This window comes from Sorex fumeus, unplaced genomic scaffold (assembly GCF_029834395.1).
Source record: "Sorex fumeus unplaced genomic scaffold, SorFum_2.1 ptg000030l, whole genome shotgun sequence".
Classification (NCBI taxonomy): domain Eukaryota; kingdom Metazoa; phylum Chordata; class Mammalia; order Eulipotyphla; family Soricidae; genus Sorex; species Sorex fumeus.
In genome coordinates this window covers 16260146-16283635 of record NW_026606087.1, presented here as the reverse complement: position 1 = coordinate 16283635, position 23490 = coordinate 16260146, and the positions used below count along the sequence as shown (strand labels likewise).

At 40.9% G+C, this 23490-nt stretch overlaps 1 protein-coding gene and 1 pseudogene across 4 annotated transcripts in view; one reads left to right on the top strand and one right to left on the bottom strand.

The window, feature by feature from the left end:
* The window catches only part of NUP98 (nucleoporin 98 and 96 precursor), a 93417-nt gene that overhangs the window by 47892 nt on the left and 22035 nt on the right, over positions 1-23490 (bottom strand). For 2 of the 4 annotated variants that reach the window (XM_056116070.1, XM_056116073.1), the window contains exons 6-12: positions 21666-21773; positions 18254-18434; positions 15996-16159; positions 13547-13684; positions 11565-11703; positions 2976-3068; positions 750-890 (exon numbers count right to left, since the gene is read on the bottom strand). In XM_056116070.1, coding sequence (XP_055972045.1) covers positions 750-890; positions 2976-3068; positions 11565-11703; positions 13547-13684; positions 15996-16159; positions 18254-18434; positions 21666-21773 — 964 coding nt within the window. The remainder of the gene's footprint in view (positions 1-749; positions 891-2975; positions 3069-11564; positions 11704-13546; positions 13685-15995; positions 16160-18253; positions 18435-21665; positions 21774-23490) is intronic. The other 2 variants (XM_056116071.1, XM_056116072.1) reach the window with 2 other exon arrangements.
* Positions 5573-5713, top strand: LOC130025645 (uncharacterized; annotated as a pseudogene).

The following is a 23490-nucleotide window of genomic DNA, read 5'->3' as shown; positions in this document are numbered from 1 at the left end:
TATAAACCATTCTCATTAGTGTGAAGTGAAAACTCATGGATATTTTTTCATATGCCAGTTGTCATCTTTAAGCCTTTTTTGAAAGTATGTCAGCTCATCTCTCCCCAATTTTTTTTTTTTTTTTTTGCTTTTTGGGTCACACCTGGTAATGCACAGGGGTTACTCCTGGCTCATGCACTCAGGAATTACTCCTGGTGGTGCTCGAGGGACCATATGGGATGCTGGGAATTGAACCCGGGTTGGCCTCGTGCAAGGCAAACACCCTACCCGCTGTGCTATCACTCCAGTCCCTTCTCTCCCCAATTTCTGATGGGTTGTTCGTTGTTGAGCTTTCTCAAGTACTTTATATGCAAGATAATTTTGAAAGTCTGTATAATATAATCTACTTCTATAGGCAGTCTACTGTCATCCAACCCTGAACAAGACCGATTTCGCCTAAATCCAGGGTAGATACAGTACTTGCTTGTACAAGCTCCTGTGTCACAAAAGAAAAAAACAAAAACTTCCAACATAAGACTATAAGTGAGGGTAAAAAAGAAAAGCCTATCATTTGGTATGCAGTGTCGTGCTAGCAGTCTAGTGCTGTTCTGCGGGGTTTTTAACAAGCCTCAATTCTATTTTCTTTCCCTCTATCATTTGTGCTTTATGCTATACCTAAGACACCACTATTAAATTCAAAGTCACAAGGATTTCTCTGTGACTACATCCAAAAAACCTTCATGGAGCCTTCTAAAGAGACTAGCACTTACCTACTGGAGCCTGTGGGGCTCCAGAGCCCAAAGTTGCTGTCGTGGCACTAAATCCAGGGGCCCCAAAGGCTCCTGTACCAAGGGGGCCTCCGATCTTAGGTTGGTTGTTCCCAAACAAAGATGCCTGTCCAGCACCAAGAGCTAAGGAGATGAAAGGAAAGAAAAAAGCACCCCAGAATATATTTAAGTATTGTGCCAGAGGTCAGTTATTTAAATATATATTTAGAAACTTCATGATGATCACTCAACAAAATACTTAATACAGTGGTAAATCCTGACTGTCAGGCACTGAGCTGAGTATATTTTATGCATCATAGGGAAAATACTTGACCCCTCTATTTTTCAGTTTCCTTAACTATAACCAGCAATAATAATGCTGAACTACTTTATCCAAAGAATAAAATGAATAGATAGACAATAAAACATTTAAGAGTTAACACTTTTAAACATTAATATCTTTAAATTTTTACAAGTCTCGAGCAGGAATTCTTTACTCCTCTTTTGTAGGGAAAATAAACTTTTACAGATTTACAGATGAGAAAACTTGAAGACTCAGTAACAGGCTAAAAAAATCACAAATGTAATAAATGGTGAATGTGGGTTTTAAGCATCAGTGCAACTAAAACTATAACTAGGATTCTTAACTGCAAATCCATAGTAAAACAGATATGGAAGAATTTAAAAAATAATTGTTAAGTGTCAGTATCTGAAAATCAAAAACCAAAAAACTCAGCTAAGATCAAGCACAAGGCGATGTTATTTACTAAAATATAAACACTAAAGAAAACTAATACTCAGCTAAGCCAAGCACAAGACTATGTTATTTACTAAAATATAAACTACTAAAAACTAAATCTTTTTCATAGCAAAAAATTAACATTTCATACAGCAAACACATGTACAAATATTTTAGTATCTATGTTTTAGCTTATATAAGCACACATTTGAAAAATAAAAAGGGGTATAGTAGGATATATGCCCACAATAGTTCGTGCTTAACAGATGAATGACAAAAATATTATAAGGGTTAAACCTTTTAAAATATTCGCATTAGGGCCAGAGCAATAGTACAGTGGGTAGGGCATTTGTCTTGCACACGGCCGACCCAGGTTTGATCCCCGGCATCCCATATGGTCCCCCAAGTACCAGGAGTAATTCCTGAGTACAGAGCCAGGAGAAACCCCTGAGCATTGCCAGGTGTGACCCAAAAAGCAATAAATATATATAAACACACACACACACACACACACACACATATATTCACATTAAAAAAAATTTTTTTTGTTTATTTTTTTTGGGGGGGACACACCCAGCAATGCTCCTGGCTCTGCATCAGTAATTACTCCTGGCAGTTCTAGGGGGACCATATGGGATGCCAGGGATTAAACCCAGGTTGTTGACATGGAAGCAAATGCTCTACTACCCGCTGTACTATTGTGCAGGCCCAATATTCACAATTTTTTAAAAAACAGGAACTTAGGGGCTGGAGCGATAGCACAGCAAGGAGGGCGTTTGCCTTGCAGGTGGCCGACCTTGATTCAATCCCCAGCATCTCATATGGTTCCCCTGAGCACCACCAGGAGTAATTCCTGAGTGCAGACCCAGCCAGGAGTAACCCTGAGCATCACCAGGTGTGACCCAAAAAGAAAAAAAAAAAAAAAACCCACCCAAAACACAAAAAAAAACAAAACAAAACAGGAACTTAAGAGGTAATATAGTGGGTAACCGCTTTTCCTTGCACACAGCCAACCTGGGTTCAATCCCCAGCATCCCGTATGGTCCCTCAAGCAATGCCAGGAAAATAATTCCTGATTGCAGGCTAGGAATAAACCCTGAGCACTGCTGGTATGGCCCATAAAATATAAATAAATATATAGAAGTAAACTGGTAAATAGCAGCTACAGGAAATATTTAATAAATACTATTGTGGAAATTTAAAAAAAAAGGTGTTGAAGTGAGTGTGACAGGACAGTAGGTAGGGAGCTTGCGCTGCATGCAGTGGAGGCAGGTTCAATCCCTGGCATCCTATATGGACCCCTGAGCCTGCCAGGAGTGATCCCTAAGCACAGAGCCAGGAGGAAGCCCACAGCATCACTGGTTATGCCCCCCTCCAGTATCACTGGTTATGCCCCCCCGTCCATCCCCCAAGAAGACAGAAGTGTTAAGTTCCAGCAATTAAAAAGTCAAGTTGTACCACTTTTTAAATGTTATTGTGTATTTCATTACCTGTTCCAAATCCTGTACTAAGCCCAGCTCCCAGCGTTCCAGGTCCTGGTTTATTTCCAAAAAGAGTTGTTCCACTAGTATTTGTGCCAAAACCTAGAAGGACAAAAGAATGAGTGAACTATACTTTTCTCACCATTCTCAATTCCTGTATATGAGAATTTTTATGAAGTAGTGTGACTAAGTTTTGCATTCTCTAGTAATATATGCTTAGAAATCCTAAATGGTAAGGTATTTTAACTTTTTTTAAAGATGCAATTTTGATGCTTGTAAACAGAACACATTGATCTGATTATACTGCAGACTTGAAGTATCAATTCAATATAGGGTAATACCCAATAGTAAGGTGAACTGATTAGATTAGGCTAGGAGTCCAGTTCCATGGTAAAGCTCATACCCACTATGAATGAAGCCAAGGATGCTAACCCCAGACGACAGATAATTTAGAAAATAAAGCAAAGTAATTGTGTGAGCTTTGAGAACATCCACGTTGTAAGGCTCAATGGCTCTAGGACGTATGGAATACCTCATGTATAATTACTGAAAGGAAAACTCCTAACGTACAGTACTATGTGGTAGATCACACCCAATCAGCTCATAGGGACACTTAAGGAACTAAGCTGATATTTTAAAAAGGTTTTAACTAATGAATAAGTTTTCTTAAGCTTTCATTATCAGACGATAAAATTGAACAAATTATACTCCTTCATTATGACCCATCATAAAAGAGATCCTATGATACATCCCTTTTAAAACCAGTATGTCAGGCAGGAAAGATAGTACAAGTGGGTAAGGTGCTTGCCTTGCACACAACAGACCCAGGTCCAATCTCTGACACCATACGTGGTTCCTTGAGCCTGACAAGAGTGATCCCTAAGCATAGAAACAGAAGTTAAGCCCTGCCCAGGAGTGAGCACTGCTGGGCGTGGCCCAAAAACCAAGAAAAAAGAAAAGAAAAACCGTATGTCAGGAGCTGGAGCAATAGCACAGCAGGCAGGGAGCTTGCCTTGCATGTGGCTGACCTAGGTTCAATCCCAACACCCCATATGGTCCCCTGAGCCTGTCAGGAATGATGAATGCGGAGGCCGGAGAAAGCCCTGAGCACTACCAGATATGGCCCCTGGCAAACGAAACAAAATTACGTCAATTAATTGTATATCTCCCCACAAAGGTATATACATTGTATTATACCTATTCTTCTCTTATGTTATGTTCAGATTGTCCCCCTCTTTTGGAGAGCAATATAAAAAAAACAAAAAAAGTTAATGATTACGGACTTAGTTCATTTTCCATAACCAGCAGCGCTCAGGGCTGACTCCTGGCTCTGTGTTTAGAACACTCCTGGAGGCTCAGGGGACAATATGGGGAGCCAGAGAACAAATCCAGTTCAGCCATGTGCAAAGCAAACACCATACACACTGTATTGATCTGGCCCAATTATGTTTTTGATTGCAGAAAATATCAATCACTGACTAGAAAGCCCTCTTCGGGAAACACTTCAAATTGTTTAAAAAGGTACCATGGAGGGTCAGTAGTCAAAGATGATCAAGTGTAGAAAATATCTCAAGAAACCAGGGGGTGGCTCAACAATAAAGCTCATGCCTTTCACTCTAAAGGTGCATCTGAACCCCAGAGAGGGAGAAAGGGAAGGAAGGAAGAAATCTTAGAATATATGACAGCACCACTATGATTTTCCTCTTCATACCAGTATCTGAATGATTTCAGTGAAAAAGACCAAGAAAAAAAAGTTTAATTAAAAAAGTTTGAAAACTTATCTCTACTACAATTTAAAAACCCAAGCAAGTAATCTTATTAATCTTAATACTTTAATATGATTAATCTTATTAATCTTAATACTTTACATTTATACATTAACTCTTTTCTTCAATTGTGCTAATAGTTATGACACAAAAGTGAAGTACTACCTACTCAAGCACAACCAATTTTCCCCAAAGAAAACAAATGAAAATGTGTTTGAAGGTATTTTCTTTTGGGGTTAAGATTTAACCAGAAAGGATCTTGCAGTTCCACAAAAAAATGATACAATACTTATGAGCTATTTCAAACACACAGGAGGAAAATTAAGCCCCAATTTACACTGTTTATACCACACATTTCCAAAAATTCTTACTAATAATTGGTGATATTAAAATTGTATCAACAATTATTACAAAATAATTTTTAAAACTAAAATTACAATTATTTAAATCTATGACAAAGAAGCCAAAACTATACAATGGGAAAGGACAAGTTTTTCAATAAATAAATTGGGAAAACTGGATAACCATTAGCAAAGAATGAAAATGAATTACTACTTTACATACACAAAAATGAACTCAAAAGTAAAGAATACCTGAAAAATCGTTTAATTCCTAGAAGAAAACATGGCGTATATCTTAATAATGATCTTGGTGATATATTTTTTTTTGGTCAAAGGCTCACAAAAGTAAAAATAAATAAGTGGGTCTAGATCAAATTCAACTTTCCACACAGCAAAAAGAAATCATCAAAAGTGAAGGCAATCAAATGGGAGAAATGTATATATACAAGTCATGAATCTGCTAAGAGATGCACTAAAATATATAAAGAACACAAAGAAAAAAAAGGAGGGGGGGGCTTCTGCCCTGAGTGACACACGTATGACAGATCACTTGCTCTATGTGCAAAATCAACATCAAGAGATTTCAGAAGCATAATTTTTTGGCAGTAGGGCAGCTGGTGATCTTGGTTCTGGCATCCCCCACCCCTGCCTCCAAAGAACACATAGAACCCAACAGCAAATACAGAATCAAATGTAAAAACTAAGGGTTTCACTGAGTGAAAGCACATGGGTTAATGTGATAGTGGTCGCCCAGAAGTGATCCCTAAACCTAGAGCCAGGACTAAGTTCTGAGCCATCAGGGAGAGAGGGAGGGAGAGGGAAGGAGAGGGAGAAAGAGGGATGGAGGGGGGGAGCGAGCGAGCAAGTGACCGAGAGACTCAGTAGTAATGTGTAAATGGCAGAGAACTTTAACGGACATTTTGTGACTCCCAAACAGTGCTCACTTCTGATCAACAGTAAACTAGGCTATACAATTCAATGCTTGGGCCCCACAATGAGATGTTGGAGACCACTGGGGCCACATCTGGAGGGCGTTCTGGGGTCTTCTGCACATGCACGGCTGAGTCATCACCCTGGCTCTAGACAATTTTATCCAAAAGAGCAACATATAGATGGTAATAAAAACAGGTAATAAAAAGATGTTCAACATAATCAATCTGAAGGCAAATGGAAATTAAAACTATTGAGAGGAGACCAGAGAACTAGTACAGCACAGGCAGGGTGCTTTCCTTGCATGTGGCTGAACCGGGTTTCATCTCTAGCAACCTATATGGTTCCCAGAGCCCACTGGAGTGATACCTGAGGGGAGACCCAGGAGTAAGCCCTGACCACCACTGGAAGTGGCCCCCAAAAATTAAAAATAAAATCACCATGATACATTACTTCATACCTGACCGTCACTGAAGAATTGACAATAATGTAAAGAAAAAGAGACAGATGTGCACTGCTAATGAAAATACAAATTGGCATGGACATGATGGAGAACTGGAGGGTCCCCCAAAAAATTACAAAAGAACTATCAGGAATGGGGAGAATGCTCATGCACATGCTTTGCCTGCTGGAGCCCCAGAATCAATCACTACCACCAAATGGTCATTGTCTCCTGAGCACTAAGGAGTGAACCTAAACACTGCACCGAGTAGCCCCTGAGCATTACTGGTGTGGCCCTAAAGCCAGAAAACAACAAAGCTCAAAGACAGACAAATATAGCAGGAGCCACAGATAGGTAATGCACAAATCAGGGAAGAGGGTCAAAAGGTACAAACGTGGGGCTGGAGCAATAGCACAGCAGGTAGGGCGTTTGCCTTGCACGCGGCCGACCCGGGTTCAATTCCCAGCATCCCATATAGTCCCCTGAGCTCTGCCAGGAATAATTCCTGAGTGCACGAGCCAGGAGTAACCCTTGTGCACTGCCAGGTGTGACACAAAAAGAAAAGAAACGTACAAACATTCAAGTGATTGCCACTGGAATGTAATATTAATATCCTTAGTTAATATGCTCCATTGTATATTTGAAAACTGAGATCTTAAGGGTACAGGGGAGACAGCTCAAAGGGGTGAAGCACATGCCTGAACGCGCCTGAAAACACTAGAGGTACTGAGGACTTACTTTCTAGCTCACATAGCCAGGTGAGCACTGCTGAGAGTGTTTTGCAAGGCTATTTGTTAAAACTTTCCTTCCATCAACCCCTGCCCACAAGGAAAGAAAAACAGGGCCAGAGAAAGTAGAGGAGCGAAGATGTTTGTTTTGCAATAGAGCTAACACTGGTTCAAGTCCCAGCACCACATATCCTGCCAGGAATCACTCCTGAGCAGAGCCAGGAATTGCCCAAGCACCACTGGATACGGCCAAAAATCAAAAACAAAAACTTCTGGGATCCTAAAAGTAATCACCTTTTTTTTTTTTGAGGAGCTAGAGCGATATTACAATGGGTCGGACATTTGCCTTGCATCTGGTTCCCTGAGCACCACCAGGAGTAATTCCTGAGTGAAGAGCTAGGAGTAACTTCTGAGCATTGCTGGGCATGGCCCCAAACAAACAAAAACCAAAAAATCTTTGTAACTATATACATTAACGAGTGCTGATGAAATTGTGATCATTTCACAGAGCATACCAATACTGAATCATTACATTATATACAGAAATGTTTTATTTCAACTAGTCCTCAGTTTCAAAGGACAGGTCAATTTTTTAAAATATACATTGGGCCAGGAAAATAGCTCAAAGGACTAGAGAACATTCTGTGGTGTGGGAGCTCTGGGAACAACTCCAAGCATCAATGGGGTGCGGTCCCCAAACCAAGACAACACAAACATATTCTCTCTTTTCTCTCCATCAAACAAAAATAGCACAAGCATGCACTAGCACTGTCTCCTGCTCTCTTACACAAATAGCTCCTAAACTAGCCATTAAAACATGCAGCACAAGAGAACCAACTACTTAGGTCTAAAAATCAAGAAAATAAAATATAACACACACATAAATACAGCTCCTGTATTTAAAAATAAAGGGCCAGAAGTACAGTGGATAAACCCGGGTTTAATCTCTGGCATCCCATGTGGTCTCCGGAACACTGCCAGGAGGGACTCCTAAGTGCAGAGCCAGGAGCAAACCCTGAGCCAAAAGACAAAACAAAAGAAAACAAACAAAAAAACGTATCTAATCTCAGAAAGAAATAGAAAATAGCATGGGAAGAACTAATGATGTAAATGTAAATTTAGTTCTGGTAAAATTTGCCCAGCATGAGACCCCAGCGATAGTACAGCAGGAAGGGCAGTTGCCTTGCATGTGGCCAACCCGGTTTGAATCCCTGGCATTTCATATGATCCCCTGAACATTACCAGGAGTGATTCCTGAGTGCAGAGCCAGGAGTAAGCTCTGAGCATCATGGGATGTGGCCACAAATTAGGAAGAAAAAAAAAAAAAGAGCATTAGTGACCAATGCTGACATAATGTCTATAGCTTCTCTCCTCTATATTCAGATGAGGCTTAAAGCTAGAAATATTTACTACCAAAAAAAAATGGCATTCAGACACATTTTGAAAATTACCCTGCATCTTTACATGGGGTATATATTAGGCTTTTTCCTGAACTAAATAAGCTTGTTTTCTCACTTGAACACATAGCGCTCTCTCGCTCTCTCTCCTCTAAGTAAATGTTCCTAAATAAAAAAATCTTGGTTCACTTTTAAAAAAAAAAATGTCGAGTTATTATTTTTTTTGGGGGGAGGGGGTCACGTCCGGCATGCACAGGGGTTACTCCTGGCTCTGCACTCAGGAATTACCCCTGGCGGTGCTCAGGGGACCATATGGGATGCTGGGAATCGAACCCGGTTGGCTGCGTGCAAGGCAAATGCCCTACCTAATAGCTGTGCTATTGCTCCAGCCCCAAAATATCGAGTTCTTAAACTCTTGAGAATGATAAGGATGTGGCCATAGCAATTTTACTAAGCATACCAACCTATACTCCCTGAATCAAACACTACCAGAATAAAACACAATCCCACACCGGGTATTGTAAAATTAACAATGATGCTCCAAATCTCTGTATAATTTATTCTATGTCCAGATCTTTTATTTTAAAATCAGGTCATCTGTCTGCAAAACTAAAGCTGACAGCTTCCTACAAACATAGGAACATTAGGGGCAGGAGAGGTAGTAAGTAACAGTAGTTGGGAGTTTGCCTTGCACACAGTTAGCCAGGGTTTGACCCTGTGCAACACCTCTGGTTCTTCGTGCACAGTGCCAGGGGACCATAGGTGGTGCGCTTGATCAAACCCTGCAACAAACAAAATAACAGACATTAAAGAAAGTTTGACTTTATCAGGATCCCTACCTGATAGTGATAGTGGACCTAAATTCACCCAAGAGTAAAGCAAAACTGTCAACCTTCAAACCTATCTGACTTGTAAAGAATCCTTCCCTTCAGAGCCAGCATGCTCTGAATTTATGCTTCTTAATTTATTCATTTAATAAAACTACAGAGAAGCACCTAAAAGGCCCTCCCATTGATCATCGATTTGCTCGAGCGGGCCCAGTAACGTCTCCATTGGAGACTTTGTTGTTACTGTGTCTGGCATATCGAATACGTCACGGGGAGCTTGCCAGGCTCTGCCGTGCGGGCGAGATACTCTCAGTAGCTTGCCGGGCTCTCCAAGAGGGGCGGAGGAATTGAACTCGGGTCGGCCATGTTGGCTGCTTGCAAGGCAAACGCCCTACCCCTGTGCTATCGCTCCAGCCCGCAGAGAAGCACCTACTCCTACTTTATGCAAGGCATTACTCAACATGGAGAAATTTTAAAAAGAATTCAAATTTATTTACTTTTTGTTTTGGGGACAGACACAACAGTGTTCAGGGCTTTCTGACAGGGCTCCAGGGACCATATGTGGTGTCAGGGATCAAATCTGGATTAGCCACATGTGAGGCAAATGCCCTATACACTGTACCATCACTATGGCCCCTAAAAGACAAGTTAAATTTACTACATAAAATAGTAAGGCAATTCAAGTTAAAGATGACACCAATTAATTTCAAATCACTGAAACTGGGTATAAATAAATTCACACAAAAATCTTCAAAAAGAGAAATCTGCAACCATGAATACTAAGTACATTTCAAGAGCAAATAGACAGTACAGTGGTCAAGGCACTTGTCTTAAATGCAGTTAACTCAGGTTTATTTTTGGTACTGCATAGGGTACCCCTGAGTACAGCCGAGCCAGAAGTAAGCCCTCAGTGCTATTGGAATGTGGCCCAAAAAAAAGACAAAACAAACACAAAATCCAGACTACTTTATCAGATATATTCAAGTAACAAATGTAGAAATGACATTCTGGGGCGAGAGTGAGGTACAATGGGAAAGGTGCTTGCCTTGTACAAAGCAGATCCATATTTGATCCCCAGCACCACAAACGATCCTGAGCCCTGCCAGAAGTGATCCTTGAGCACAGAGTCAAAAGTAAGCCCTGAGCACAGCTGAGTATGGCCCTAAAACTATCAACCACTATCAACAAAAACCAAGAAACCATAATCATCAAATCTAAGCTACACACTAATTCCCTGATTTAAAAGTTGTCCTAACAAAATGTATTATCTTAGTCAAGTGAATTTCACTTGTGGTTTTCAATTATTAGTAAGGTAATCCAAAAAAGATTTTCTGTATTTTGGGAAAAACAACATCCATTATAAAAACCAACATTCAAGGAACCACTGCATGTGCTCTATATGCCCATGTTATCTAAAGCAAGTACTTGAAAGAATGAATGAAGAAAGTCGAGTTAAACCTCTATTAAGAATTTCAACCTATATCCCCCTGGCGCTGTGTAATCCTATCAACGGCCAAGACTCAGAGACTATAAAACCCAGCTCCCAGAAGCGGAGACATCTTACCATCTCATTCCTACTTTGGACAAACTGGCAGGCTACCAAATGTAACCTGCCCACACGGCAGAGTCTGGCAAACTCCCCGTGGTGTACCCAATATGCCAAATACCAGTAACAATGATGGATCTCATTCCCCTAAAGAGCCTTGAATAGGGCACTTTCTTAAAAATCTCAGGGCTAGGATGAAGAAGACGTTACTGGGGCCTGCTCGAGGCAATCGACGAATAACAGGATGGTCATGATCGTGATCGTCATGAACCTATATCCATGATTTTAAACCTTTCCTAGTACCCTTCAGAGCCATGGTTTACCTGAAAAACTTTAAATATTCTCAATCATATGAATAAGGAGAATAATGTGTGGTATAGTCAGTGTAACATTACTAATTTGTTTTGGTTTGGGGGGCCACACCAGGCTGTGCTCAGAGTTTATTCCTTCCTGGCTCTGCGCTCAGGGGTCACTCCTGGTATATTCAGGGAACCATATGGTGTGCCGGGGATTGAACCCGGGTCAGCCACATGCAAGGCAAGCATCTTACTTGCTGTACTATCTCTCCGGCCCCAAGTCAGTGTAACTTTTAAGAAAGCCAAACCTGCTTTTTATATGTACCAAAATTGGAAGTGTTTGTATTGGTTCCTAAAGTCAGAGTTGGTTTGTTACCAAAGATCCCGCCATTGGCTGTACCAAATGAAGGAGCACTGGTTGTGCTGGTTCCAAACGTAGTGAGCTTGTTATTGCCAAACAGGGTCTGAAAAATAGAAAACAGAAAAAAAATACTAAGCAATATAAAGATAATTATGTATCAATAAAGTTGTCTCAGGTACACTAGACTGAGCATGGAGTAAAAGAAATTTAACTTTCATGAAAAAGGTAGAAGAATGAATATAGACCATGAGAAAAATAAATGTACTGAGCAAGATTAACTTAATAAAACATGTATGTATTGAGAAGTTCAAGGCAATCCTTCAGGCAAACATAAGATTTCACTGAAAAAAAAAAGATAACAAAGCAATCAAATGCTCTTTTTTAAGTTGGCAAAAGAAATCATGGAGGCGGAAACAAAGTCCAAGGGCTAGTACAGCAACACGCCTGACCTGTGCTTGACCTTGCTTGGTTCCTGCACCACATGGTCCACAAGCGCTGACAGGCACAGCGGCCCTGAGCTTGCCTGGGTGGTCCAGACGCCCAGGAAAATCCAGCAGCCTTGGGCGCTCCCTGGCCTGCTTGAGCCCTCCTCAGCACGACATGGGAGATTCCCTCTCCCAACAGAAAATTCATCATGCATGTAACTTGTTAATAGAAGCAGTTTCAAAAGATGTGTACGATACATTCTACAACATGCATGAACTTTTAAAAGGTTATGCTAGGAACTGGGTCGAGGTAACAGGTGTGGAGTACATGACTGGCATGCCTGGGGGCATCAAGTTCAATTCCCAGTGCCACACATACGGCTTTCCAAGGACTACCTGGAGGAGCTGTAGTATGACCAACAACAATAACAAACTAAGAACATCCTAACTTCTTATGAAGAAGTTTTCATTTAATTAGATATTGTTCTGCCTTAGCCCTCTGCTCCCTGCATGTCTTTGCTATATTCTGTTTTCCTTAAATGAACGCCTTCCTTCAACCCTCCCCCCAAATTAGATTAAAAATCAAACTAAAATGAGAGTTACAATGTTATTTATAATTTTGGTACTAAACCACCCCTGACAGTATTCAGGAACCATATGGACTCAGGAGTAACTGGTGGTGCTCAAGGAACTGCAGAGTATTTTGTTTGGCCCCCAACAAAACAAAAACAGAAAAAAGAAGAAGAAAAAGAAGTCAAAGATAAAGTAGGAAAGGCAGGCAATTGCCTTGCATGCAGTTAATAAGTTTGATCCTGGCATCCCACATATTCCCCTGAGCCCCAGCCAGAAATGATTCCTGAGAACATGAGTAAACCCTGAGCACTGCCAGGTGTGGCCTCAAAACGAAACAAAAGCACAAAAACCCTGATTTTAAGACTAAAAGTGTGGTCAGACATACTGTTAAAAGAGCTGGGGCTGGAGCAATAGCACAGCGGGTAGGGCGTTTGCTTTGCACGCAGCTGACCCAGGTTCAATTCCCAGCATCCCATATGATCCCCCAAGCACCACCAGGATAATTCCTGAGTGCAGAGTCAGAAGTAACCCATGTGCATAGCCGGGTGTGACCCCCCCCCAAAAAAAAAGAGCTGGAGCATATGCTTTGCCTGCGAGAGACCTTGGCACCACAAGGGGCCACCCCAAGCACCATAGGGTATGCCCCAACACCTGCCCAAAGTGAATGCATCTCAATTTATGCTAAGAAATTTAACCAATTAAAGTGATTCTTTTCTATCATAAATAAAATACACATAGCCATTGAGCAAATAAGTTTAAAACTGAAAATCAACCTATAAAAATCTTACCTAGGGCCGACAGAGGCTAAGAGCAAAGTGGGTAAAGTTTTATATAACCTGGTATAGCTAAAAACGAAAGTACTTGAAGAAGACAGTCAACTCTTTCTTTGAAATTCCTTTAACCATATTTACAAACATCTCCACATTACAGTCTACTGTAAAAACCTACCGAACCAACAGCACCAAATCCAGTACTGGTCTGCCCAAAGAGATTTGTTCCTGTTCCAAATGGTGTCCCAGTGCTGGTGTTCGTAGCTGTTCCAAAAAGACTTCCAGGTTGTGAGGCTTGGGTTACTCCAAACAAACCCTGAAATATTTAATCTAGTTTAAATAGATATCCCAATACAGTCAGTTTCCTTTACGTCCTAAATAGGGATGCAGATAAAGTTGGAAGCACTGGAGCGCATACTTTGCATGGAGGCAGCCAGGTTCAATAACCAGCACCACTTGGTCTCCTGAGGCACAACAGGAGTAGCTGCCCAAGCACTGAGTCCAGAGCAGGACCTAGGTAGTACTAGTCATGGGCCCTAGATAAAATTGTTAGCTTCGATTAATAATACCTGCCATTTTTCAAAGTTCGTGAAACAAAAACTATTAATACTACAGAACTAAACACTTCCATAGAGCCTTTCCTATCCTCACAAGAACCTTGAAAAGCAGGTCCATTTTCCAAAACAAAAACTTGTTTAAGATGTGACAGCTGAGTAGTAGAATCAGTTTCATACCTACATGTGAATCTATTGCGCACCTTGCTCTTTCGGAACGTTAGAGACACTCTATACTAACTTCTGTGCTCTAAGATATTGGAGTTACAATGCTATAAACAAAACAGTATGACTGGATGCTTCATTTTCAAAATTATCATCTAATCAATACTGAGCTGGGGGTGTGTGCTATGAATAAAAACCGAAAATCGTCAACTGAGACAGAAGCAAGAGTATAATGCTAATTTTAAAGTATATTGGGGGAGGGAGAACTTTGGGGAAAACCTGGCAGTGCTGAAGGGCTACTCCCAGCTTAGTGCTCACCATCTGGACATGCAGACAGAGGATCAAGGGTGCACCAAGGTGATCAGCCTTCCTGCATCGCTCAGGTCTTTAAGTCATCTGCCTCGCTTATAATCTATGTATCATCCCATGTTTTACTGATACATTTCCTGCCCTGAGAATTCAAGGGAGTGCTTCTCTGAGGCTACTCCTTGGAGCGTGCTAAGGAGTGATGGTACCTGAATACGGGGCCTCACACGTATGCTCCATCATGGAGCCATATCCCTCATTACTATGCCTTTCCCATACTTCAATGTTTTGGACATTTTTATTACTCCAGAATGAAATTAGCAGTCAGCCATTCCTTACTTCCAGGCAACTACTCATCCACTTTGGTTCCAAGGATGGCAACTCTGAATGTTTTATGGAATTGAAATCTTAAACTGTGCTCTTTTGTGAATAGCTTCTCTCACTTAGGAGCTCTGAAAGGCCCAGTCACACTGCAGCATGTATTAGTTCTTTATTTCATGGTTAAATAAAATTTCTCTGTATTTTACATTTGCTTATACATTCATCATTGACAGACCATTTGAGCTGTTTCCATCTTTTGGCTATTATGAAATGCTAAAATAATTTGTATGCAGGTTTTTTTGTTGTTATTTCACTTGGAGAAATACCAAGGAACACAAACTGCTGGTTGTTACTCCACAGATAAATGAGATTATCTGGTATTTATACTTCTCATTACGACTTAAGAGCGCTGAGCAATAACCTGGCAGTGGCTTAAGAACTTATCTCTATTACTTCCTACACACACAAGGAGCAATGATCCATCCAAGAGGAGGGAGTTTTAGTGTTCCCATATTCATCTGAATGAACTAAACTTCTTCGCCTTACTCTGCTTACAGGAAAATAAACTTAAAGAATACTCTGAAATATAGCAAGTAAAATCTCTAAGTATTTTCTTCTCTATTATAGAAGTATAAATTTAAGACATAACTCGACTCTGCACACAAAGGCTCTTACTTGGTGAAAACAAAGTCTACTCAGAAAGGACAAGTAACTCGCTCTATGGCCTCTCTATGAGTACAAAGGCAAAGCTTGGAATAGGATCTAGAACTCAGTTATCTGAAGACTGCTTTCCTCTCTTTACCACATATGATCAACTTTCAAAAAAGGCAGTAGAGGAAAAGCATATAGCTCAGTGGTAGATCAATTGCCTTTCCTGTGTGAAGTCCCGGGTTCAATTCTCAGTACTACCAAAGAAAACGAAACTGCAGTAGAGATAAAACTTCCTAGTAGAGGCTACACAGCAGAACTGTGCTTGTCTTTCACATGGCTGACCCAGGATCAATTCCCAACATCCCATATGATCCCTTGAGCACATCCAGAAGTAATTCCTGAGTACAGAGCCAAGAAGAACACCGGAGCATCACTGGCATGGCCCAAAAGCAAAATAAAAAAATAATAAAATAATAATTAAGAACCTAGAGAAGGAAGATATAAACTACTATGATAAAAATAAATAAATTAAAAAAAACCTTCCTAGCAGTCTGACATGATTAGAGACTCAGACTCACTAATGAGCTCTACAAATAAGACCTCAAATCAATTAGAAGTCTATCACCTTACCATGGTGTTGGTGCTTGGCTGTCCGAGTGTACTGGTATTACCAAAGGAAAAACCAGTGTTCGGAGTAGATGTGGTCTGGCCAAATGGTTTGCTGAAAAGGCTGGTAGTTGGCTGGTTCGGCTGTCCAAAGAGGCCACCTGGATTTGTCCCAAATCCAGTTGTACCTTTTAAGAAAAAAATAAAAGAAGAAGTGGGAGGGGCGTAAAAGCCAAAATCTTACACTAATGACTGCAATAGTCTTCCGTTATGGGTTATGTATCTTAAATTATCTTAAAATCATTCAATACTCAAAGTGTGTCACTTTCATGTTTCATCTTATTCATTTAACAGATTTAACTCAGACTTAAAATTCCTACAATATTCTCACCCCAGTATCTTGACTGAGCTAAATAATTTTTCTTCAGGAAATCACTGCTTCTATTACATTAGATACCATACCAGGGGCTAGAGATAAGATGTTTTGGGTAAGATTCATGCCTTCCAGACAAGAGACCTGGGTTCCATGCCCTACATCAGTCCATAAGGAGTCTCCCTGAGCACAGAGCCAGAGCAAACCCTGCGCACAGCTGGGCATCACTCCCTGATACACACACACCGCCACTGCCCCCCCCAAAATCCAAAAACTGTTCCTTTTTAATTTTTTTAATGGGGGTACACCCAGCGGTGCTGAGGGCTGACTCCTGGCTCTGTGCTCAGGCATCACTCCCGGCAGGGCTCAGGGAACAATATGAGGTGCTGGGGATTACCCAAGTCAGCCACACAAGGCAAGTGCCCTAACCACTATACTATCTCTCCAGCCCCTTGTTGTCTCTGGTTTTGGGGTTAGTTGCCTTTTATGCAGTCAACCCTGGTTTGCATGGTGCCCAAAGCACATCAAGGACCAACCACCTGATAACTGCTAAGTGTAGCTCAAACCCTTTCCTACCAAATTAAAATAGTATTTCTAATAGAAGAGAGAGTATAGTGAAATACTAGGAAATTTGGGGATTATATTTTAAGGACTTTGTGGGCCAATGTCCAGTTCTGAATTTGTGGGGCCAGAGATGTGAACTATGTCTCTAGCCCCTTCAGGTTTTTTATTCTCATCTACTCATCTTGAGGGGGCTCCCAAGTCCAGGAGTCCCCACCTGTGATTCTCAGTCAATCGAGCCAGTGACCAATGCAAAGGCTGGAAGACATGATGCTGCCCAAGCCCTTTGGCACTGAGGTCACCTTGGCAGTGCTGACAGCTCCTCAGTTTTCATTTTACTTTTCAGTGCCAGGAACTGAACCTACAAACTCTTATGTGCAATGCATCTCCTTCAGCAATGAGTCACATCCAGGCCCAAACCTCAGCGATTTCATTTGCTTTTACATATTTTTGCTTCTTTGGATCACACCCAGCTATGCTCAGGGGGTTACTCCTGGCAATGCCCGGGGAACCATATGGGATGCTGAAATAAAACCCAGGTCAGCTGCATGCAAAGCAAGTGCACAATCTGTTTACTAACGCTCCAGTCACAAGTCTTAGAGATTTTAGATTTGAAATTTCCTCTAAGTGAACTGTTGTTCTCCTAGAAATCAATATAGCTTTTGGGCCGGATAGTATAGCAGGTAAGATGCTTGCCCTGCACATGACCAATTCAGGTTAGATCTACAGCATCCCATATGGTGGCCCCCCCACCCCCAACACACACACACACGCCAAGAAGAGTAATTCTTGCGCACAGAGACAAGAGTAGCTCAGGACCATAGAGAAGTAAAGAGGAAGGGAGAGGAGAGGAGGGGAAGGAAAGACAGAGAGAAAAATCTACGTAGCTTTCAGATCAGATCATTGCTCAAATTTTTTGGTTTTGGGCAGTTCTCAGCAGTGCTCCAGGGTACGCAGATCAATGCTTTAGGATCACTGCTGGTGGAAACTTGGGCCTCAAAGGATACACTCCAGCCCCTCAAATGGATCTCACCAGTAAACCCCTTACCCACCTTCATTTAAAATTTTCTCAATCCATGGAGATGTCTCAAAGGGTTAAAATACTTGTTTAACATGTGTAGTACCCAGGTTTAATCTCTTATATAAGATGTTCCCCCAAGTACTGGTATGGCCCCCCAAACAGACACAATAGTCTCTGTGCACAAACATATCTACCAGTATACCTATTCCTCCAGTACCCTGCAATATTTTTCAATATTTTTCTCCATAATAATTTATCACAGAATGAGTTATATTTTATTTAGTTATCTGCCCTTCTCTCAATATGATACAAAACAAAAGTACTTACTAGTTCCAAAGGCTGTTTTGTTCTGTCCATATGCAAAGCCTGAATTAGTAGTAGAGGAACTGAAGAGGCCTGTTGCACTGGAAGTAGCTGGGGAAGAACCAAACAAGCCAGTTGTGCTACCTGCTCCCACCTGGTTCTGGGGACCTTTCCGATTAGCCTGATAATCCTCTAAACGAAGTTCCTAGGGGAAAAAAGAAAAAAGAAAATATATCTCTAATCTTAATATGTAGTCAAAAAGTTATCTAAACATTTATTCCTTCATAAATTTATAAATTTTTAAATTCTGTACCTTTACAGATTCCATAAATTTAATACTTACCTTATCTATTCCTAAGTACATAAGTACCATTACTTAAAATAAAAAAACTACTGATTATTAACTAGTTACCATTACAGAAAAACATTTAAGTATATAGTGCCCATTATAATCCTTACCATAATTACCATAAACTACAGGCTAAAGAATCAACCACACTGAATCTTCATTTTCTTTATAAATAATGCTTTTAGCCATATTTGTATAATAATCTTGTCTACTACCACTCAAAGGTAAATTTTAACTGATTAAATGAAGGACTTTGAGGGGTTAGAGAGATAGTACAGTGGGCAGGGCATTTGCCCGGCACACAGTAAACCTGGATTGAACACCCCAACATCCTATAGGTACCCCAAGCCCAATCAAGAGTGATCTCTGGGGCTGGAGCGATAGCACAGCGGGTACGGTGTTTGCCTTGCACGCAGCCGACCCGGGTTCAATTCCCAGCATCCCATATGGTCCCCCGAGCACCGCCAGGAGCAATTCCTGAGTGCATGAGCCAGGAGTAGCCAGTGCATCGCCGGGTGTGACCCAAAAAAGAAAAAAAAAAAAGAGTGATACCTGAGTAGAGCCATGAGTAAACCCTGAGGACTGCCAGATGTGACCACAAAACAAGAAAAAAATAATAATAAAATAAAGTAAAAGGAATTTAAAGAGTTAGAAATTTTAGGTAAAAGTAGAATAAAGTTGAACAGTGTGTCTTACGAATCAAGGAGTTTTTACACCCACCCATGAAGCGAGCACAATTTAGGATACAAGAAGAAACAATAGCTAAATCAGAAATGAGAGTCAAGGGACCAGAGCAATAGTACAGTAGGTAGGGCATTTGTCTTGCAAGCGACAGACCCGGGTTCGATTCCCACATCCCATATGGTCCCCCCGAGCACTGCCAGGAGTGATTCCTGAGTTCAGAGCCAGAAGTAACCCCTGAGCATCACCATAGGGTGTGATTCAAAAAGCCAAAAAAAAAAAAAAGTGACCGTCAAACTGCACCATAAACTTTACTACGATGAATAAATTATAACCTTATGTAACAACTAATAAATACCACAAATTGAAAAGTACATAATATAAATTTCCCCTAGAGTTCAAAAGTGAACATTTAGAATACTGTTATCTTTGAAAAGAAAGGATTTTGACAAGTGCAGGGACACAACAGCTCAAGCTATTACATGGTCACCTAGCAAAGTCAGGACAAGTCCTGAAGCACTGTTGGGTGGGGGGAGGGAGGGGTAGAGAAGGGGATGGATGAGATGGAGCAGAGAAAAGGATGGGCAAGATAGGGATGCTGGAGATGGAGAGGTGGAGATCTAGTACAGCGGAGGGGGCCGGCCTTGTAAGCAGTCGACTGGGTTAGGTCCCTGCTTCTAATATGAGCCCCTGAGCAACCCCAGGAGTGATCCCTGAGCACAAATGCCAGGAGTTACCCCTGAGTATCGCCGGGTGTGGCCCCAGAACAAGAACAAAAACAGAAAGACAGGGTTGCTGGCAATCTGGATCCTGGTTACCTGGGTATGACTTAGTGAAAATGTAGTAATGTATACTTATTTCTTTTGGTATTATATACTATTTCTTTATGGTATTATAGTTGATCCTCTTTACTCACAGCTTCACTTTCCAGTTTCACTCATCCATGGTCAGTAAGTTATTTTCAGAAAACATTCACATGACTTTTATTACAGTAGTATAATTAGGAAAACACAATATAGGGAAGGGTTCAGCACTATCCATGATTTTAGGTTTCCACTGAGGGGGTCTTAGAATACATACTGCAAATAAGAAACTACACTACACCAATAACTAATGCATCCAAAAGCAAACACCACTGCCCAGTGTAACATTAACAACATTTAATCAAAACAAGATCATGGTACACAGAAGCGAAATATGACTTCTGCCTAAAACAATAGAATTCCATAAACATAAAATATTTTTAAATGTGTTCTTGTGTTGTGGATTTTAGAAAAAGTTCTAATAGGGCTGGGGAGATAGTACAACAGATAGGATCAATCCCCAGCACCCAGTAGGACCCCTGAGCCCACCAAGAATGATTCCTGAGCACAGAGCCAGGAGTAATCTCTGAGCACTGGTGGGTATGGCCCCAAAACAAAGGTTTAATATATTAAAAAAAAAATTTGATGGGATGGGGGGACGGAACTGGCACATCCTTCTTGCCCTGCCGAGGCCACGAGTTGCCTCCCCCTCGAGCGGCTTTCTGGCACGGCCATGGTTCCAGAGGCACACGGACCTAATTCAGAACCCAGCAGCTTCTGGCAGAAATGTGAATGAACCATGCATTAAGCTACGGTGCCGTGCCCCCCCCAGGAGGGAAAAGGTGTCTGTCCTTCCCCCCCTCCCCCTGGTCATAGTGACCGCCGCCTCAGAGCTTATTGGACAGCCAGGTATGAGCCAGTGGTGACGGAGCAACTGCGGCATCATGGGATGGGTGGCGGAACCGGCACGTCCTTCTTACCCTGCCAAGGCCACAATTTGCCCCCACGAGCGGCTCTCCAGCACGGCCATGGACCCAGAGGCATACAAACCAATCTTGGAACTATTCGGCTTTTGGAAGAAATCCCTCCAGACTTAATTAGTAAAATATCAGAAATCCAAAATTGCGCGGTCTCACTAGCGGTCGCGCAACATCATGTGGTCTTCATAACCAACAATAGAAAAAAAATTATTTCATGATGCCTTTTCAGCAGGTTTGATTGTTGGGGGAAAATTCCAAATAATGATGGTGCATCTTTTGTTGAAATAATGAATGTAATCAAAGTAGAGAGAGTTAAGTGGAAATCATCTGCCTCACAGGCACGGGGAGAGGTGGCATGGGAGGTGTAGTGGGGTTTTTGGTGGTGGAAAATGTGCACTGGTGAAGGGATGGATGTTTGATCCTTGTATGAGTAAGACCTAAACCTGAAAGCTTTGTAACTGTCCTCATGGTGATTCAATAAATAAATTTTAAAACATTTTGGTTCTTAATATTTTTATACAAAACAGATGTGAACAACTTGATCCCCCAAATAGTATTTAAAAATTCAGTTTTCCAATACAATCAAATGAATATGCTCATATTCTGTATTCCAATATACTAACCTCTAATGATTTGCTTTCATATTCCTTCATAGCAGTAATACATTGGTGCTTGGTACTGATGTTAGTGCTAACTCCTGCTTTAACCATAGTATCTGTACCAGTTGGAGGCTGCAAAGAAAGATAAAGGTATAATTAAAAGTCCACATATACTTGCAGACACAATTTTTTAACCATCAAACTCTGTAAATAGAGCTCTAGAACTTAAGGAGAAACTTTGCATATGTGATTAAATATATTGCATTTTTTATTTCTCCCTACATCAAGGTAGGGTAAGTTAGCCTCAATAAAAGTCATCACATACTCATGAACTGAAGAGAGAGTAGCGCAGACAGGATGATTTACTAACATGTGGCCAACCCAGGTTCAATCCCCAGCACCCTCTAAGGTTCCCCGAGCACTAACAGGAGTGGTTCTTGAACACAGAGCTGCATGGAACATCCAAAACAAAAATAAAACCAGAAATAAAGAAAAAAAAATCACAAACCCAGAGACTCCCACAAACAACTCATCCAATTATCTACTATATTATAATCTGCATAAGGAATGCTTTACCTGATTTACCCAAAATATACATTTAAGCCTCTACTTGCAAGAAAGCTGGAACAAATGCTTTCCATGTGAGAGGCCTGGGTTCCATTCACAGCACTATATATATATATATATATATATATATATATATATATATATATATATATACACCTCTAAGCACAGTTCCAGGAGTAGCCCCCAAACTCCACCAAGTATGATAGAAAAATGAAAATACTAAGTCTATTACTGAATTCTATTCCTGTTCTTCTCTGAAGTAACTTTATAACTATTATTGCAACTTTATAACAGAATCCTGTTTTATTCCCTCTAACTTTACTAAGTAAAGTTACTAAGTTAGTAAGTAAAGAAAATTAAGTTTTCCCAAGTCCTATTTTTAACAGACTTCCATTAAGGCAACTGTATGTGTAGATCAGAATTATTTCCCAACCAAGTACATCAAATGGTTATCTTATATCAAATGACTACTGTCTGGGGGCCAGAGAGACAGCATAGTGAGAAAGGTGCTTGCCTTGCATGCGGCTGAGCCGGGTTCAATCACAGGAATCCCATATGGCCACATAACAGTACTAAGTCCTGAGCAGAGCAAGTTGTGCACCCTGCCACCCCCAACCCCCATCCCAAATGATACAGATCCATTTTAATAGACAAAATCTTCCACCCTAGGGGCCAGAGAGACAGTACAGTGGGTAAGGTGTTTGCCTTGCACACGGCCAACCCGGGCTGTATCCCCAGATTCCATATGGTCCCCGAGCACCACCAGCATTAAATTCTGAGTGCAGAACCAGGAGTAACCTCTAAGTATCACTTGGTGTGACCCAAAAAGGAAAAAAAAAAATCTTCTTCTCTAACCTTCTACCCAACTCTTCTCAGAAAAAAAAAAAAAAGCCCAAGAAAACACAAAGTTCTATCAACTCTATTCGTCAATTTAATAACAAAAAAAAATCTAATTTGCACATAAAAAGAATAGTAATGTTGAGGAGAGAGTATAATTGAGAAGTAGAACACATGAGTCATATATGTTAATTCCTGGCACATCAGTTAAAAAAGAGAAGAAAAAACTGCTCTTACTCTCTATCTCTGCTTAGGCCCCTTCTCCACGCTGGAGACAGACCCACATCTCACTCTGAGATGTGTAACCTCAGTTTTTTCCTCTCTGAAGAAGCCTGTGTCTATTAAATATGCATCATTCTCTTCCTCTGTCCTCACATTTGTCTAAAGGAAATTTCTTTAAATAAAACTATTTTACTGGTGACTGGAGTCATGCTTAGGGATCCTT